Source organism: Oreochromis aureus, linkage group 22, assembly GCF_013358895.1.
Source record: "Oreochromis aureus strain Israel breed Guangdong linkage group 22, ZZ_aureus, whole genome shotgun sequence".
Lineage (NCBI taxonomy): Eukaryota > Metazoa > Chordata > Actinopteri > Cichliformes > Cichlidae > Oreochromis > Oreochromis aureus.
In genome coordinates this window covers 28,728,376-28,746,838 of record NC_052962.1, presented here as the reverse complement: position 1 = coordinate 28,746,838, position 18,463 = coordinate 28,728,376, and the positions used below count along the sequence as shown (strand labels likewise).

Below are 18,463 nucleotides of genomic sequence, written 5' to 3'. Positions count from 1 at the left end.
TTATAGTTAAGCACAGTTCAGACTTTACTATTTCAGATAAACGTGAAAGAAACCCAGCATCAAACTGTTCTCTTTTTTCTTTTTCTATCAGTTAAATGTATGTATGGCGGTGGGTGGAGCTACAAATCAGAACATCCAATAGGAGAAAGAGTTGAGTTGAGCGCGTGCTCCTGTAGCGGGATGTAAACATTTTTCCCTTCAAAACTTTATTAACGCCACAGCAAGTATATGGTAAGTAAAAGTTAACTAAAATGGGCCAACTGAGTCAGAAAACACTACATAAATACATTTAACAATAGAAAAACAACACTGCTAGAAAGTATCACATGCACTTATGGGAGGCTTCATTTGGTAGAGTTTATTTGTTTGCCTTAAGTTTTCATGACTTCGATTTTACAAGGCGCTGGAAACATTTCACAGAGATTTGGGTAGGCTGTGTTAAACACATCAGTTGATACTAAAGGGTCCAAGTCTGCCGTGAAAAAACCCCACCACACCATTACACCACCCGCATCTATGCTTTTATGTTGTTTATGGCAAATTCTGTATCTGATTATTGCAGCAGAAATCAAGACTCAGACCAAGAAATATTTTTTTTCTAATCTTGTGCTACTCAGTGTTGAGTAGTCTGTTTGAAATGTAGCCTCAGTTTCCTGTTCGTAGCTGACAAAATGTCACTCAGTGCTGCTGTAGCCCATCTGCTTTGAGGTACTACACGATGTGGGTTCAGAGATTCTCATCGGCCTATCTTTGTTTTAGCAAGTAATTATTTTAGTTACTGTTGCCCTTCTATCAACTTGAAGCAGTCTGGCCATTCTTGTCTGACAAGGTATTTTCACGCAGAGAACTGCTGCTCACTGTAAATGTTCTCTTCTTTGGACTATATAGCCCATCTGGCATCAACAACCAGTGATCAAAATCACTCAAATCAGACTTCCTCATTCTGATGCTCAGTTCATGCTCAGTTCTTTACCTTGTCTACATGTCTAAATGCATTGAGTTGCCACCACGCGATTGACTGACTTGTGTTAGTGAGCAGTTGAAAGGGTGTAATAAGGTTTGTATCTTATGTCTTATTTCAGTGTGTGGAGTCTTAGAGTTGTCATCTGCCATTTAAGAGGAAACTAAAACTGCCCTTGAAGACGTTTATTTTTATTGGACGTGAGGCAATGTCACCTCCCACTGGTTAGAGACAGAATTAGGTCAGTGGTAGAGCTAGAAAACACTTCTGAGATTTTAGCTTTAATGTGATTGCAGTGTTAAGACGAAATAATGTTCTCATGAATTATGTTGTTTTCATCCAACATATAAAACTAAACTGAACTGCAGAAACATGCAAATATAAATATATTTATTTTCTGTGTAGAGAAAATGCATACATCATAGACTTATTACTAAGAAATCACTGACATGTTTATGTGTTTAACATAAAGGTTCAGCTCTCTTCCTGCTCTTAGGCCTCATAAAATGCACAGAACTGCGATCTCTGCATCAAACTGTTAAATCATTTACCGTTATTATAGGAAACGGTATTGTTAGGTTAAGGCTGTGTGCAGGCTGGAGCTGGACCAGGCGACGCTGAAGCCTCGGAGGCCGGACCAGGCGAGCTGAAGCCTCGGAGGCCGGACCAGGCGACGCTGAAGCCTCGGAGGCCGGACGGGCGGCGGGCGGCCGCGGCGGCGGCCTCGGAGGCCGGACGGGCGGCGGCGGCGGCGGCGAAGACTCGGAGGCCGGACGGGCGGGCGGCCGGCGGGCGAAGACTCGGAGGCCGGACGGGCGGCGGCGGCCGGCGGCGGCGGCGAAGACTCGGAGGCCGGACGGGCGGGCGGCCGGGCGGCGAAGACTTCGGAGGCCGGACGGGCGAAGGTGGCGCTGCAGGCAACGGTGTGGGAGCCGGAGATGGTGGCGCTGCAGGCGACACTGAAGCTGGACCCGGCGACGGCGGAGCTGAAGCTGCTGCTGCTGCTGGCGGCGTGGATGAAGCTGCCGCAGGCGGGGATGCTGCAAGCAACGATGTGGGTGCTGCAGGCGGCAATGTAGGAGGTGGCTGAACGGTCTCCCCGGAACCGTCAATAGAGATGAGGATGTGTTGGCTGGGTCCTCCAAGACCCCCAGCCGATGAGGCAGGAGGCTGAACGGGCTCCTCGGACCCTCCAGCGGAGACAGGTGGCTGTGGCTGGACGGGCCCCTCGGACCCTCCAGCGGAGACAGGTGGCTGTGGCTGGACGGGCCCCTCGGACCCTCCAGCGGAGACAGGTGGCGGTGGCTGGACGGGCCCCTCGGACCCTCCAGCGGAGACAGGTGGCAGTGGCTGGACGGGCTCCTCGGACCCTCCAGCGGAGACAGGCGGCTGGACGGGCTCCTCGGACCCTCCAGCGGAGACAGGCGGCTGGGCGGGCTCCTCGGACCTCCAGCGGAGACAGGCGGCTGGACGGGCTCCTCGGACCCTCCAGCGGAGACAGGCGGCTGGACGGGCCCCTCGGACCCTCCAGCGGAGACAGGCGGCTGGACGGGCCCCTCAGACCCTCCAGCGGAGACAGGTGGCTGGACGGGCCCCTCGGACCCTCCAGCGGAGACAGGTGGCAGTGGCTGGACGGGCTCCTCGGACCCTCCAGCGGAGACGAACAAAGGCTGGTTTGGTTCACCAGAACCCCCAGCGGGAACAGAAGGCTGGACGGGCCCCTCGGACCCTCCAGCGGAGACGAACAAAGGCTGGTTTGGTTCACCAGAACCCCCAGCGGGAACAGAAGGCTGGACGGGCCCCTCGGACCCTCCAGCAGAGGCAGAAGGCTGGACGGGCCCCTCGGACCCCCCAGCGGAGGCAAACAAAGGCTGGTGGGGTTCTCCAGAACCCCCAGCGGGAACAGAAGGCTGGAAAACCAAACAATCCAAAGAAGCATCTTGGCTAACAGTCTCTGTATTAGCTGGCTCAGATGAAACAGAATCCTCAGAGTGAAACACAATGTTACTCACAGTGGGTGTGATGTCAGAATGTCCAGAGTCAGAATGCTCAAATGGAGCATGCAATAAACAGTCACTGTTTCCCCTGAGAGGAGTCTGCTCAACAGTTCTGGAGTGGCGGCGGCATGAACGCCGTTTCCTTCGGGATGAGGAAATAGGAACCGGTGGAGAAACGGAGACCTCCTCCTCATCCCCTGACCACATAGCCGCCAGGAAAAAGGCAGGCGAACGGATAGGTGAACGAGATCCCCGCTGGCGTGGGGAGGGAGAGGAAGTCCGTGGCAGCGGTGCGGAAACTCTGTCCCGCTGTGGTGACCGCTGCGGAAACTGCTTTACGGCGAGCTCAGACCGCTGCTGCATTGGCGTGGTGAGAGAGAGGGCGAGCTCACTTGCCCTGACCTGCTCCCTCCATGCAGCGATCGTGCTGCCCAGATTGGCATCCGGCAAACTGCTGAAGCCGGGGCTGGTTCTCACCATTGCTTCCACTGTGCTCAGTCCCACAGACATAGCCCGTAGGCTGTCGGACTGGGATATGCGGTCCAGCAATTTAACCAGCCTTTCCATCTCAGCGTCTGACTCCGAAGTGAAAACGTCTGCGGGGTCCATGTTCTGGTCGCGTTCTTCTGTTAGGTTAAGGCTGTGTGCAGGCAGGAGTGATGGTAAGGAGGACCCAAAGTGCAGACTCACGGAGGCAAAAAGGTGAACTCAAAACAGCTTTAATGCTGAACTCAAAATAACAAACTTCCAAAGTGCAAAAAATAAACTCAGGCAAGCAGACAGAAACACACAGCAAAATAAACGGTAGAACGCAACAGAGAACACAGGAAAACACAGGGCTTAAATACGCAGAGGGAGTAATCAGGGAATGGGCAACAGGAGGGAAACACAGCTGGGGCAAATCAGGACTAACGAGACAAAGAAGCGTAAACTGAACACACTGAGAAAAGACAGAGACCTTCAAAGTAAAACAGGAAACACAACACAGACTGAACTTACAGACACAGACTGACTGGACACGGGATATAGCAACTAAGGATACACAGAGACGCTTGAACTAGACAAGGGGATACAGCTGACAGGGGAGACAGAGCAACTAGAGACGACAGAGACATAAACCATAAGACAGAACTCAAAGAAACCAAAGACTAGAAATTATAAATAATATAACAAACTCAAAAACCCTGGGTCAACGACCCAGGCCTCCTAACAGGTATTATAGGAAACAGACCTACGAATTTCCTCAATACCTACAATAAAAAAGAAAAAAATTAGAAACCATCCATCCATCCATTCAAATAATTAAAAATGTAATATAACAATAAAAAATATTTAAAAAATATATATTGGAAAAAAATATATGACAAAGGTTGTACAGCTGTTTGTACAAAAGCTGAAGTACCACAAAGGCTTCACTTCCCTCTGTGAAGCAGCAACTAGGAAGTTTTAGGGTACCACCACGGGATCAACAGAGGAAACCACATTGACAGACTCACTATATTTGAGCTAGACGTCTGAGTAGCTCCGGGTTTCTGCTTTGAGCTCGTACAGTGTAGAAGGTATTTCTCTCTCTCTCTCTCTCTCTTTCAACAGAATGAAGCTGCTGAAATTCATCTTAATCATCCACGTGAACTTTTTTTGTCAAGGTAATGTTTACAGTTTTTTTTTTTAATTTAATGCTTTGTTCTCACAGAGTAGAACTTGTGTGAAATCAGCATAAAATGAAATGATACTATTATCTATCCTTTGTATTATTTAAAATATATATTAACTGGTCTCATGTACATACAGGCTGTTATCTCAAATGTTACGTTAAAGAAATGAAGTTAGTGCTGTTGGTAAAGTCCAACGATATAGACCCTTTTTTCTATTTTGCTGCTGTTGTTGTAAAACTATTGTTAACTTGACAGTTTATTGATAAATACTTTAGCTTATTTATGTCAGATCCTAATTTTGTCTTTGTGGAGAACTTTTCCTTGTAAAAATAGACTGAAAATAACATGATTGGTATCAAGATGAAAAGCAAATCTCGATATTTCATGTATATTTTAGTTTTTTGTACCCTATTATTTAGCCTTTATTTAAACTTTCCACTAGTACTTTAGTGCAATGAGCACGCCATTTTAAACCTTCATTTTAGGTGCTTGGGCAGGAAACATTAAATGGAAATCAGAACTAAAGGCAGTCTCTTAGAAAAGTAAGTGAAAAATGTGGAGGAGAGATTAGTTGTAGTTTCTTATCACCCAATTCAGTATAATTGCTCAGAAAACGGTGACACATCGTTTAGCTGTTACTCTTTGCAGTACATGTGGTTTAAAAGCATAGTTTGATGGAGGAGGTTTCCAACTAGATGCTCACTCTGTTTCTGATTCCTAAAGAGTTTTTTTCCTTTCTTGATTTCAGCTTTGAAAAATGGAACCACTGAAAACGACCCGTCTGATGTCCGTGTGAGTGCAGAGGGAAATAACACAAAAATCAGCAGTAAGTGGGATCTTTCCTTTCTGTTTTCCGCATAGCTTATAACCCTGCAGGATCATGTCTCGCTCTCTTTTTCACCTTTGTACAAAAACACAGTTATACCAGAATATTTTGTCCAGAATCAGGATAAGCACTCTACTCAGCAGCAGTATGAATGTTTCATCGGCACAGGAAGTGGGGGTGACCTGCTTGTAAAACCCATCTTGGTGAATTTTGCAGGTGCAAATCAAACAGTGAGCTAAGAACACGCACTCCCACGCTAACTCGGCTTTGCCTTGCAAGCACAGTTTCTTGCTGTTTTGTGTCTGTGTGTGGCTTTTAGTTCAGCTGCATCCTGAATAACACATTTTTGCCCCAAAAATACTTTAGTGCATACAATTTACATTCACAAGCATTCAAAACAAAAGTAGAAGCTGTAATGGTGCTTAAAAAATACTGGAATGTCTGATGAAAAAATAGGGATTAAAAATTAATAAATATATAAACCGTGTTAAAAGTGAAGTGGTAAAATATATAAACAGGACTATTGTTAAGGGATTTTCGTATTGCTTGTACTGTTGACAGAACACATACACACAGGAAATGTGTGGCCGGGGACTTACAAGATGCAGCAGGGTGCATCTTGAAAGAAGGGTCCCTGGTGGCCAGAAATACAGTGTGTTACTCTAGATAAAGGTTGTGAGGTTAATCTCAGCTCTGTGATAGTTAGTGTGCGGCTCCAACGTGTAAACATTGCAAAGACGTATGCACATAACCACAATCCTGCACAGAGATAAAAGGGGGAACAAGTTTGAGTTTTTTTCTCAAGGGAAATGTGGCACCTAAATCTAAAATTAAAAAAAAATCAACAGCTAAAGAAAAATACCCCCAGCGGAAGCATTCTCTGTAAAGTTATAGTGTAAAACTGGCAAAGTGGATCAGATATTGTGAAGGTTGTTAAAAATGTATGTCAGAAGGGACACACTTTTAGATAAAGATCATAAGAGATGTCACATTTAAAAAAGACAAAAAGTAAAAGTGAGATGTTAGTTTTAAAGAGTAGCAAGATTCAGTTTGGTGGTTTTTAATGTTGTCGAAATGATCGCGTTTATGTGTCAACCACACCAACGTGTCCCAGAAAAAACCTCAGTTCTTGGTCAAGTAACCACTCGATTAGTGTGTGGTTAGATGTGTCTGTTGTGGTGTTATAAGTAACATGTTATATCATGGTCACTTTAGCTAGACCAGAGAGCACTAAAAACAGCAAAGCCAAAAAATGTGGAAAAATAACTAATATACTACGATACAGTTTTTGTTTTGATATTTTAGAAGGTCTTTTCCTTTGGTCTCATACTTTGCCATAAACTGAAGTAATGTTGTTTTATTTTTATTTATTTTTTTAAACACAGATTCTGTGGCAGGTTTTGAATTGGATCTTTTGTTTTATTCTGTTATATGTATGCTGTTACAATGGTGGATAGTCATATTAAACAGGGTTTTGAATAATGAGGTCAGCAGGTTTACATGCGAGACAAGGCCAGGTTTTCTATCTGATGTCAGAGAGAACAAATATTCTTAATATGATCATTTAGATACATCAGCCTCTCTCACTCCCTGTTCCAACATTTTATTACTAATGGTAAAGCCAATAAGAAGAAACTTGGCTTAAAGCTAAAACAGCTAAAGCAGGATGATCCGTGTGGAGTAATCTATGTGATCTTTGTCCCTTTTCATCTGTGTTAACTCAAATTAAAAACAAATATTTGTTGATGTTTCCAGGCTGTCAGACACAGACAACCTGAAGAAAAAAATTGTATTTTTGCAGTGTGCTATCATGGTTGTTTTAATGAAATCACCAAATAAATTGGTCTAATTCCTATTTCTGTGTGTCCTCAGATGACCCTTACGTCTACTCTCTTGGTAAAAAATGCAAGTGGACACTCAGGGTGCCTAGGAACAGGAGCAGTGACATAATGGCGCTCACAGATGACTCTGTGAATGGGTTGTCTGAACAGATCTGTCAGGATCTTAAATGCGGCAGCGTCTATTTTATTAATAAAACCACCTCACCTGGCGACATCACCTGCTTTCAAAACTGTTCATACCAACACGGACGTTTGGAGAACTGTTCACTGAGTGTTGGAAGTTCCTGCAGTGTGATCCATGAAGTGGTTTGTGGTAAGACGTTTCTTTAATGTCAGCAATCAGAAAAATCTAATCAATTATATAATTGGTAATGTATATAGACGCTGTATTAGTTTACATCAAATTTCCGGTTCAGTCTTCTTTGATTGAACGTTCACAGTTGTAAAGCATCAGCTGATATTAAATTGTTCTGCGTTCAAGATGGATGTAGCCAATCAGGATGCTAACATAGTCACACAGATTTCACACAACATCTGGACTTTTGTTTCATCAGTCAGCGAACGCAGTGTTCAGACTAAAACTTGTGCAATTAAATATTAAGAAAACTAGATAAAGTTGAGGTCAGATGTTGGTTACCATGGACATGAATATCATGCACCTCAAATAGGTGCTTTTGTAGCCATTAGCAAGCCTCTGGTATAACTGTGGCTGGATATTTGACCACTCTTCTCGGCAGAAATGGCAGAGTTAATTTAAATTGGTTGGTTTTCTGGGCATACTTTCAAACATAGTCCATAATTTTTAACAGGGTTGAAGTCAGGGCTTTTGAAAGGCTGCTGGAGAAGCTTCGTGTTAGCCTGCTTAATCCATTTAAAAACCAGTTGTGTGTTTGGGATCAGCTGCAAATTTCATCCTGAACCTGAACTAATTAGCCTCTGAGGGTAAGAGTTTGGTTCTTCTTCCAGATCGTGGCAAAACGGTGACATAAACAAATAACTTGGACTGACCTACAATTGTTTGAAATGATGATCTTGGAATCTGCAGTTTTGTGTGGATTATAGAAAATCCAAAATAAACTCAAACTTGTTCTTTAAAGTCATAAAGAATAGTTCAAAATAATCACTAAAAGCCTCAAATTACCATAAAATTCATATCCATGATGGATGCATGTGAGAGTCTGACCACAACTGTGTATACTAGACTATCACAGTAACTATAAGAAGAAAAGTGGATTTTTTTTGGTTGCTTTCACGTGGAGGCACATGTTTCTTCGGGGCATGAAGAGACAAACGGAGCTCTCCAGTCATTTCTTCTACTTTTCTTCTACTTACTGAAATATTATCTTGTTATGCCACTGAATAAATACTAACTAATATAAACACTGAGACACAGTTATTATTATTATTAGCAACAAAGATTGCTATGTAGACAATGCGGTCTACATAGCAAGAAACTTGCTAACTGGAATTGCACAGAAGTATACTGTGTTACTGCAAGGCTGGATTTGCAGTAGTGTTAAAAATATTGTGCTGTTAAATATTTCAGACAAACAGGACTTTTTGCATTTGTTGAGGAATTTGCTCTTGCTGCTGTGAGATGTCTGTTTGGTTGTTTTTGAGATAACATCAAGAATTCTGAGCATCATGTCAGATATAAATCTGAGCATTTAGAAGGAACTGAACTTCTTTGTCATAACTCTGACTTTGATGTTGAACACTACAGACGAAAAAAACTGTCATTCTCGGAAAAATATTTACATTCATGTTTTCTGGGGGCACCATGACCTGTCCCTGGGGCAGTAACCTGCCATTGTACCCTTACAGATCTGTGGGAGGACACTAGAGCACCCGGAGAAAAACAAAGATTAGGCGAGGTTGGAAACTAGATGATTTTTTTCTCATACGACAAATTTCCAAAACCGACATAGAACGAAACTCCTCGGAACGTATGAGATGTCTTTCATTTAAACTATACACATAAACAGGAAAACCTCAAAATCTAAAAATGGAAGGAATATTTTATCAATTTTTTATCAATATTTTTTTTAAAAGAAAGGGAATTTTCATGTATTTTAATATAACCCCCCCCGCACACACACACATTTTATGGACCATCAATTCAAAAACAGGCGATGAACAGTCTGAGATATCTTAAAAATAACTGGGGACTATTTTTATGTTTATCTGAATTTCAGGAGTGTGACCGCATGTCATACATGCCCTTTCCTGTCTATAAATGACTTCCTGCCCTGCACACTGAGTTATTCTCACCTCCTCCTGTCTGCACCGGAGTCGGGAAGCCATCACTAATTCTCACTGAAACCTTCCCCCATATGCAGCAGCAGGCCTAATTTTTTATCCGTCATCCATCCGTCATCGTCTTTCAGTAAACGCTGGTTAATCATGTTTGAGGTTTGGTAGCTGGTAGGGAAACAGTATGTGTTAATATTACAGATCACAGTGGCTCTACCCAAGTACTAAACCTTTACATGTAGAGTTTTTGGAACTGAGCAACTACAATATTTTACTTTTATAATTTATAACATATAGCTGAGATCTAGAAATATATTTTAACTTTCAGTCTCCACCTCACTTGGAACAGCAGGGCGTTTTATTGAAAACTAAAAACTAAAAAATGGTTTTAGCAATCATGAAGTGACCCGTTGCTTAGTGAAATCCTGCTATGAAGCCTCGAGCATTGTGTTTTCAGACTGAATGTGACGAGCGACCTCACTGTGAAATCTCTACACCCCGGATATTCCTTCCTTCTGATCATAATTTAAAAAATGACTCCAACCCAAAACAAGTTATTGAAACTGTAAAGCAATCTGAAAAGGGTTAACTGAGGTCACAGAGCAAGGCAACCCAGGAGATTTGCCCCCTGCTGGATGTTACAAAATAATGCAGGTTTAACACACTTCCAGGATGTCTTTCAGTCCCTTAGACTGTCTATAACTGAATCAAAAGGGACAGAAATTGATCCTTATAATACCCATTTCTGACCCACGGTCACTCCGTGGGTTTAACTCTGTGACGCGTATAGGCCTTTGCTAATAAATAAGGGACACTGTCTAAGGGTTTAACCAATTAACCTCAAGAAAGGTACGATAGAGTGATTACCTGCTTGTTTTTACCCAAAATTAAAGGAGTAAAAATTCATAACCTTGTGTGTTTCCTTAACAGTGACTCTGAATTAGCCTCAGGCAGAAATAACTGAGCACTAACCTTTAGATGTAAGGATTTAAGAAACCAAAAATCATAAAGAGCTGTGATTTTTAAGCAATGAGAATTCATAGTGGAAGACATTTCTTAGTATTTGATTGGTGACTGTCAGATCTGACTGTAATAATTTCAGTTAACACCATCAGTTCATAGGAATTTCATCTTGATCACCAGACTGCGCTGTTAGGTTGATTATTTTCATGAGTAACAATGATGAGAGCATAATAATAATGACAGCGTATCGTCCTCAGCACACCAGCTTGTGCGGCTGGCAGGAGGGACAGACCGCTGTGCTGGACGAGTGGAAGTATGGAAAAATCGGCAGTGGGGCACCGTGTGTGACGACGACTGGGACCTGAATGATGCTCACGTGGTGTGCGCTCAGCTCGGCTGTGGTTACGCCCTCAATGTGACGGGCCAAGCCGGCTTATTTCCCCCGGGGAAAGGACCCATCTACCTGGACGATCTGAACTGTACGGGCAAAGAGGAGAACCTGTGGAGCTGCCCGGCTACACAGGAGGAGGATCAAGACTGTGGACACAAAGAGGACGCTGGTGTCGTGTGCTCAGGTCGAGTTCAAAAAAGTTTATTCACACACGCAGAAATCAGAAAATTTACTCTGAAACTTGAATGTTATTAACAAATTGACTCTGAGTATAAAAGTTAATTCTTAAGTCTAAAATGTTGTTGTTTGTATCTCCAGCTCAGTAGCATACAATGATTTAAAAAGTTTCCAGCACGGAACTGAGACATAAAGACTTTTTTATCCTCTTGACCCCCCCCCCACCCAAATAAATAAAGTTCATTTTGTTCCAGTAGTTTTACACCTTGTGACCTCTGTGTCTCTGCAGAGATGCGAGCCCTCAGACTGACTGGAGGTTTGGACCACTGCTCTGGTAAATTGGAGGTCCATCGTAACGGCAGCTGGTGGACAGTGTGTGATAACTGTTGGAATAAACATTTGGCCTCTATGGTGTGCTCCATGCTGGGCTGTGGTGATAAAGTGGAAAAGGTCAGCCAGTTTAGTCCTTCACTCAGCCACAACAACGGCTCACTGTGGTACTTTCAGTGTAATGGACAGGAGCGGAACCTTTGGGAGTGCAAAGAGATCATAAATAAAGAACACCTGTGTAGAGGCTCAAGCGCTTCTGGTGTCATCTGTAATGGTGAGTGATCAAGTTTGTTTGTTAATAAAATGCCATTTTTGCTGGCAGAAGGTGAAAACAGTGATTTAGCTTAGAAAAAAAAAAGTCTTTTTTGGTAATACGTATAGTAAATTTATGTTTTATACTTACTGTAATTAAAAATGGAAATTCGCAAGTAGGAATGTTTTACAGGCGTATTTTGTTTTTGTTTATTAGCTGTTTTGACTTATTTCATATTTGATAGACGTTAATTTCTCAGTGATCTTTATTTCTGATTACTAACATTTTCAGATGAAAAAATTATTCTATAAATTTTCAAACTTTTAAAAACAGACTGTTGCTAAATAAACTTTTGATATAGATTTGTTCACTTTTGCTAAACCATTTTGGATATATTTTTGTATAAATATATTTTTTTGTATTACATTATTTCTGTCTGTGCCCTTAAAATTTAAGTAACAATCAGTTTTTAATTGAAGGGCTTTAATAATATTAATTTTGTACTTACACATGAATCTATTCATCCATTCTTCATTAATTACAGCACTCAGTTATTAGAAAATGATATAAAATGCAGTTGTAGTGTAAATTAAATTAACTTTGAATTGAAACCAGGTGATCGCGTCTTCTTCAGATTTCATTGTTTTGTTCTTCTGAATATAATTTTGTTCTGCAGGTTCTCTGGGGTTTCTTAACACTACCGCGGTTAAGCCAACAGTAACGCCTCTATGGACAACTGGTAAATATTTACAGTTTTATTTTATGAAAAAGTACTTAAAACATTCTCAGTACCAGTTTCTTAAACGTCACGGTTAGTCTTGATCCATAATCTGAAAGTGAAGTATTTGTTCTGTTTGTTTCTTTTCTGTGCATCCAGCCGATGGAACCACAGCCGCTGTTGCTGCTGCAGATTTGCCTTTTGCGTCTCTGCCACTTCTCTCCACCATCTCCCTGTCCATCCTGCTCCTCGTGATTGTCATCACAAACACGGTGCTCTGCTGCCATTACAGGAGAAAACACGGTGGGTTCAGATTTTGTTAGATAAATAGATTATATTTAATGGTCCTTTTTTATTTTAAGTAATTTTAATTATTATTTTAGGTTATATTGTCTGTAATGATGGAAATACTAACGTTCAGTTTATTTTTACAGTTTCCATTAAAAATCTCTTCCATCAGTTTTTAAAAATATGCTTATTTTTCCAAGCACATCATATTTCTTTATAGAAGTACATGTTTTTATAGGTAGATGTTATTTAAAATTTTATATTTCACTTTATGAAATCAATGAGGGTGAAACATGCTGCACTTCTGAATGATCTCACCGATTCACAGCTCCTATTTATTCTAACAGTGTAATGTTTTTTTGTAGTTAGTATCTGTTTTAGTACAGACAGGAAGCAGGTGGATATAGACAGATAAAAGATGACGTATTTGACAACAAAAAAATAACCTTAATTTAAAATGAAAACCCCATATTAAGACACGTTCATAAAAACAACAACATCTAGAATATTTTCATGACATCCAGCTTATCCACAACATTATCCATACAAAATTAATTTAATGTACTAGATTGTGAAGAAGCTGCAGGCTTACCTTGACTTTGAAAGAAATTAATCTGAAGTTGGTAGGATGAAGAAGGCACACATTTAAAAATATGTTTTACCCAGCTTCTTCCTAACACGGGGAGATGCCATTAGTAGAACACACTAAGAAGGTAGCATATATTATTTTGGATTTCATTATGAACATTTCTAACCATTTTCTACTGCAAATCCAAGGCACTTTAAAGCCATACACTCACTGTAAATCGCTCAGAAAGTAAGGCCTTAAGATAAGAAACATTGAAGGGCTTCCTGGAATCTGAAGTTTTTATAATTTTAAGATGCTGCAATATAAAAGTGCAGAATACAGAAATTAGTACCCTGACATTATACAGCAAAATGTTAAAGAAAATCAAAATATTTAAGTACATTAAAGTTTGAACTATTTAATCTATTTTATTACATTAAGCATTCAGGTTGGCGCTGCGCTGCAGGGCCTCTAAATGTCATACGCTAATGTTCCACGTCTTGTTTTATATGTGCACAGCTTTCTTACTGCAGCAGACGCGCAGCAGCCCACGAACTCCATCTGGTCAAAGCAACAACTATCACGAGGCTGTTAATCTCATCAAAGTCACCGCCAACCCGGCGGAGACTGATGGTCAGTGGTCGAACAATTCAACATGTTGAACACTAACACAGCTTTTTTCTTTCTTTAACCCTGCAGGCATATCTATCTATCCATTTATCTATTTAATAGACGTGCACGGTAGTGAGGAAGTTGCAGATTTCATCTCATCAAATTGTTTAATCTTTTTTGTGTGTTTGTCTCAAAAAGTCCCCTCCAATCCCAGGCTTCTTTGGACCCAGCTTAGTAGTGCTGACAGCACGTCAGTAGATACAGACTATGAGCAGTATGACCCAAGCATTGACCCGTCTGTCAATTTATCCACCTTTCGGAGTGAGCCACGTTCTTTTATTTTTCCTCTGCATTTATGTGTCGTTTCTCAGCCGTTGCTTCTTTGTCTCACAGTGTTTCTGCATTTTGCGGTTGAAGCTGCTCTGTCTATCTGCATGTGTGTGTGTGTGTGTGTGTGTGTGTGTGTGAGCAGATCATGCTGTTTTGCACTGAATGTTTGCAGGATGCTCTGTGATTAAAATATTGCATTGTGTGCATCGTGTCACCTTTTTTAAAATCCAGATTCTCAGCGATACAGAACAGACGTTAATCCTTTGATGAGGCCTTCAGGTCTTGAGAGCCTTTGTGAAGAAGGTGAGTCACAGCTCGTTTGCAAAGTTCTAACACTTTGCAAAACTCAAGCAAAAAGGCATCGTTCCCATTAGAAACTACCGCTGTGACAACAATCTGTAAATGGAAGAGGAACACTGAGTTTCACTTTTAACCAAAAACAAGACACAGAAAACATAAAGAACAAACAATGGGTACAAAATAATCATCATCATGATAAATCTTTATTTCAGTCGATAAAAAATAAAATCACATGAAACACAAGAAACAAAATAAAAAGAAAAAATACACATTCCCACAAATCAGATTCCCACATATAGACAGTTATACAAGTGTCCTGAAAACTTAAAGGTCCACAACAATGTAACTATCCGAAGAAATCTATACACAAGATTTCTTTCTAAAAATTGACCTGTATTGACATTAGAGGCTACAAACATCGCATTTACCCTGAGACAACCTGGTTTCTTCAGTGATAACCTTGTAGGGTTATTAAAAGTTACGTGAAGTTTCTGCTTTTCTGTAGTTCATCCAGTGTGCCGTATACAGTGAATGAACAGTTTACTCTAAAGATGCAAAGTGTACAGTCATTAAATTTGCATAACAGGATGTTTGCTTGTGCATAGATAAGCATGCATTGCCTATAAATATCATCATCATCGTTTGTTCTGTCATAAGTTGCGCAAGATATTTGACCTAATTACAGAGGAGGTTATTATTTCACAGTTTAAAGTCTTGGTGAGCAAGTCATAAGAGAACGAGGTCATCCACATACAGAATATTGTACATTGTACAACTCTGTTAGGACTAAATTAAATATCTTGTTTCTAAACGGATCTAAATGTAGGACATCTTTTTTTATGTGTTCCTTAGAAAACCCCCCAATAAGAAATCACACGTACAGACAGTTCTTGTTTGTGTCCTAGCTGTGCTACTTCTAATTTCTTAATTTTGTGTTTTATTTTTTTAGGTCCTCAGCCCTCAAATACAATGACAGAAGCCTTTCCAAGCTGTAATGGTGCCTCGACATATCCTCAGTATGCCAGAGTGTCAAAGATCTCAGTGGACTCATTTGAGTCGTCCAGCACCTCCTCCGGTGAATGCTATGAAAACTTGCCCAAAGACTACGTCAACGTGACGCCTGGTTAGTTTGCTTCACTCGCCTCGGTCCTTTTTTTTGCCAACTAAATATTGTGGAATATTCTTGTTTGTTTCCTTGTTGGGAGCTGTAGGTCAGCTTATTTTCTCAACTTTGCTCTTTCTCTCTTCCAGATAGACTCCATGGTTTTTTTTAAATTCAATTTTTGATATAATTAGGGAAAGTGTTGTAGTTTAAGTGTTATAAAAATAAAAAAAAAAAAGTCCTGGGATTATTCTAGCTTTTTAAAAAAAATTATTATTGTTGTGTGATATAAAATTCAAGAAAGAAGAAGAAAGGCTGATAGTCATGTTTCAGTTCTTCGACGGTAAATAAATAAAAGCTGTAAGTCCATCTCAGACTGTCTGAAATACTTTTTATTCAATTAAAAAAAAGATAAAGACTGAAAAGCTTTTGCCGTTTCAGATCCTCTACCATTGGAGTCGTTTGTTGGTCCTTCTGATGCTTCAAAATTCTCATATGGTCCTTTTCACTCTGGACAAACCTCAAACCTGCAGAGTTCAGGTAAATCTCAATAAACAGACCTTCAGCTGTGGAGGAATAAAATGTAAAACATTTACTAATCTCTCTGAATGTTTGATGATTAGATGAAGATGAACTCTACTCGCCTGTGAGCCCCGACTGAAACTCTGCGTCTGAGGATGACTGCACAGCAAACCGAGGGTGTGGGAGAGTGTGAAGTCGTTTTCGTAAAGGAAAGACATCCTGTAAGATCAAGAAAATGTAAGACGCTTACTGCGATCAATGCTGGGATGTTCAATGTGATTGATTCGCTTTTTAAAGCAAGTTTAATTTTTGTACACAAATGCAAAGCAAAGGCTGGAAGTCTGGAAGGCACAAAATGAATATGTGTTCTGTGAATGTAGCAGGAATTGTAATATAGAAACAGGTGACAAATTAAAAAGGAAAACCCAAACTTCTCTAATGCTGTTGGGGGGATTTTGCTGCCAGTATTTAAATCCTCTTTTGCTCTTACACCAAAATGCCACTGCACGCTTATCCTATAGTTAACCATATCCATACCAGTGGTAATGGTCTCTCCCTGGGTGTCCATGCTCTAACTCCTATGGCAGATTATGGTTTGACATGTTAGACATCGCCTTTAAAATAATTAAAAAGCCATATTAGGATTTTTTTTTTTTAAATAAAGCCCTCCAACAGCAGCACAACACCACACTGAGACACTTTACTCGGGTTTTCTTTGAAATTGTCACCTGTCTGTGTCTGTTTTGTGTTGTTTATTAAAAGATTTGTAATATTACAATGTATTAAGTTAATACATGTTTGCCGCATTTATTTCTTTGGAGATAGGCACGAAAATCTTCTGACCACCAGCATAATTTCAACAACTGTTATGAGCACAACATAGCCAAAAATATGTGGACATCCAAACATTGCCTAAATAATACACTTATAAAAAACCACAGACCTTAATGTGGACCTATCATGGGTTTCCTTATTTTATTGTGTTATATACACTGTTACAAGGCATAGAGTATTTAAATATAGTTAAATACTCTATGAACAAGTGAGCCTTCAGAACAAAATGCTTATTTTCAGTTTTTCCTCTTCTTGGATCTGCACAATGTCAGTGACAATGGATATTACCAATATGGTCAATTCAGGCAAACAGGTCCAGCAGTTTGACCCTTCTGTTTCCTGGAGGCAGCCAATCAGAAGAAGTATGGCAGCTTGTTTCAGACAGAGGATGAAATAGTGGACCAATGCCCAGTGGAAGATAAATAGGGATTGTTTCAAACTGTGAGTCAACCAAAGCAATCTCAGTAGGTTAGCCACTAAAGCTGGGCCATAAAGCAAGGAAATAATATTTATGTGGCACTAATTCTGTTTATCTCGGGTGTGTTAGGGTTAGGGGTTAGATAAGCTATTCCACGTCTAACTGAAAACATGAATCACTCTGAAACAGGAAAAAGCTTAACTGAACTCCCACAAAGCTGCAGTACAATTACTTACATTAAAGGATCACAAGCGTTTGTCTGTCCACATTTTGGCTACTCACGTGCTATTGTTTGCCACTCATCTTCCATGTAAACAGTGTAATCAATATTGAGATCAACCACAAGGTGGCACTACAGGCTTGTAAGTAACTTGTTTAATTAATGCCTTGTCCTGTAAATCATTAAAAAAAAACTTATTAAAGTATAAAATGTTTTCTAAAGCAAAATATCCAGGCTGCTGCTCTTTGTGACAAAAACCTGACAAACATCTATCGGTGCTCTTTGAGGGAGATGGGGGGGAACTCTGGATCCCGATGGGGCCAATGTAAACTATCAGCATGATTTGAAACCAGACCTGGAAGGCTTGTTTTTTTGGGGGGGGTTTGTGGTTGATTATAGCTGCTGCAGCTGCAGAGCATCAACACTTCCTGTGATGCCCTGAATCAAAGTTATGTCTTGTTTTGAAGAACGTTAATATGACAAACTGCCTCACAGCACAGGAAAGTTTTAATAGGGGGGTGATGGTGCTGAATACAGGGATAAACATGGATCAGCTAACGTGAGAAGTGGGAGGTGTGATGCATTCGACTGATAACAGCAGAACTGGGGTGTTTTTCAACTGGAAGGTATTTGGCAAATAGGAGGAGGGCGAGCTCGTGTGTGTGTATTAGGGTGTGGGGAGGAGGGATGATGAGGAGAAAAGGAGGAGGTGGACGGAGAAGTCGGCAAAGATAAAAAGTGTCTGGAAGAATCATATATTGCACTCAAATTTAGTCCAGAGCCTCGCGTGGAGATAAGCAGGCGAATTAACGACCAGATCTCCTTATGAAACTCAATCTGTTTCACATGCCAGAGAATTGAGCGCACACACCAACCCACACACCACTCAACACGGATTCCATGT

The 18,463-nt window shown here is 40.8% G+C and overlaps 1 protein-coding gene across 4 annotated transcripts; it reads left to right on the top strand.

Moving 5' to 3' along the window:
• The first annotated feature begins 178 nt into the window (after positions 1-178).
• Positions 179-16,878, top strand: LOC116315250 (T-cell differentiation antigen CD6-like). Of its 4 annotated transcripts, none has more exons than XM_039605076.1 (14): positions 179-231; positions 4,552-4,604; positions 5,362-5,439; positions 7,312-7,593; positions 10,754-11,071; positions 11,354-11,668; positions 12,324-12,386; positions 12,525-12,668; positions 13,741-13,854; positions 14,032-14,154; positions 14,395-14,466; positions 15,413-15,586; positions 16,007-16,105; positions 16,189-16,878. In XM_039605076.1, exons 2-14 carry the CDS (start codon positions 4,553-4,555, stop codon positions 16,224-16,226), a joined length of 1,872 nt encoding a protein of 623 aa, XP_039461010.1. In that variant the 5' UTR covers positions 179-231; position 4,552; the 3' UTR covers positions 16,227-16,878. The 4 variants fall into 4 exon arrangements, 3 of the variants coding, with proteins under 3 accessions (XP_039461010.1, XP_031589356.1, XP_031589363.1); XR_005609730.1 differs by lacking the exon at positions 179-231 and adding an exon at positions 15,715-15,925 and having other exon boundaries at positions 4,471-4,604; positions 16,189-16,230; XM_031733496.2 differs by lacking the exon at positions 179-231 and having other exon boundaries at positions 4,471-4,604.
• Positions 16,879-18,463: the final 1,585 nt, after the last annotated feature.

Coding starts and splice junctions, on each gene's coding strand:
- LOC116315250 (XM_039605076.1), top strand. CDS start 4,553: ATGAAGCTGCTGAAATTCATCTTAATCATCCACGTGAACTTTTTTTGT. Junction 11,072..11,353: donor CGCTGGTGTCGTGTGCTCAG/GTCGAGTTCAAA, acceptor GTGTCTCTGCAG/AGATGCGAGCCCTCAGACTG. Junction 14,467..15,412: donor TGAGAGCCTTTGTGAAGAAG/GTGAGTCACAGC, acceptor TTATTTTTTTAG/GTCCTCAGCCCTCAAATACA.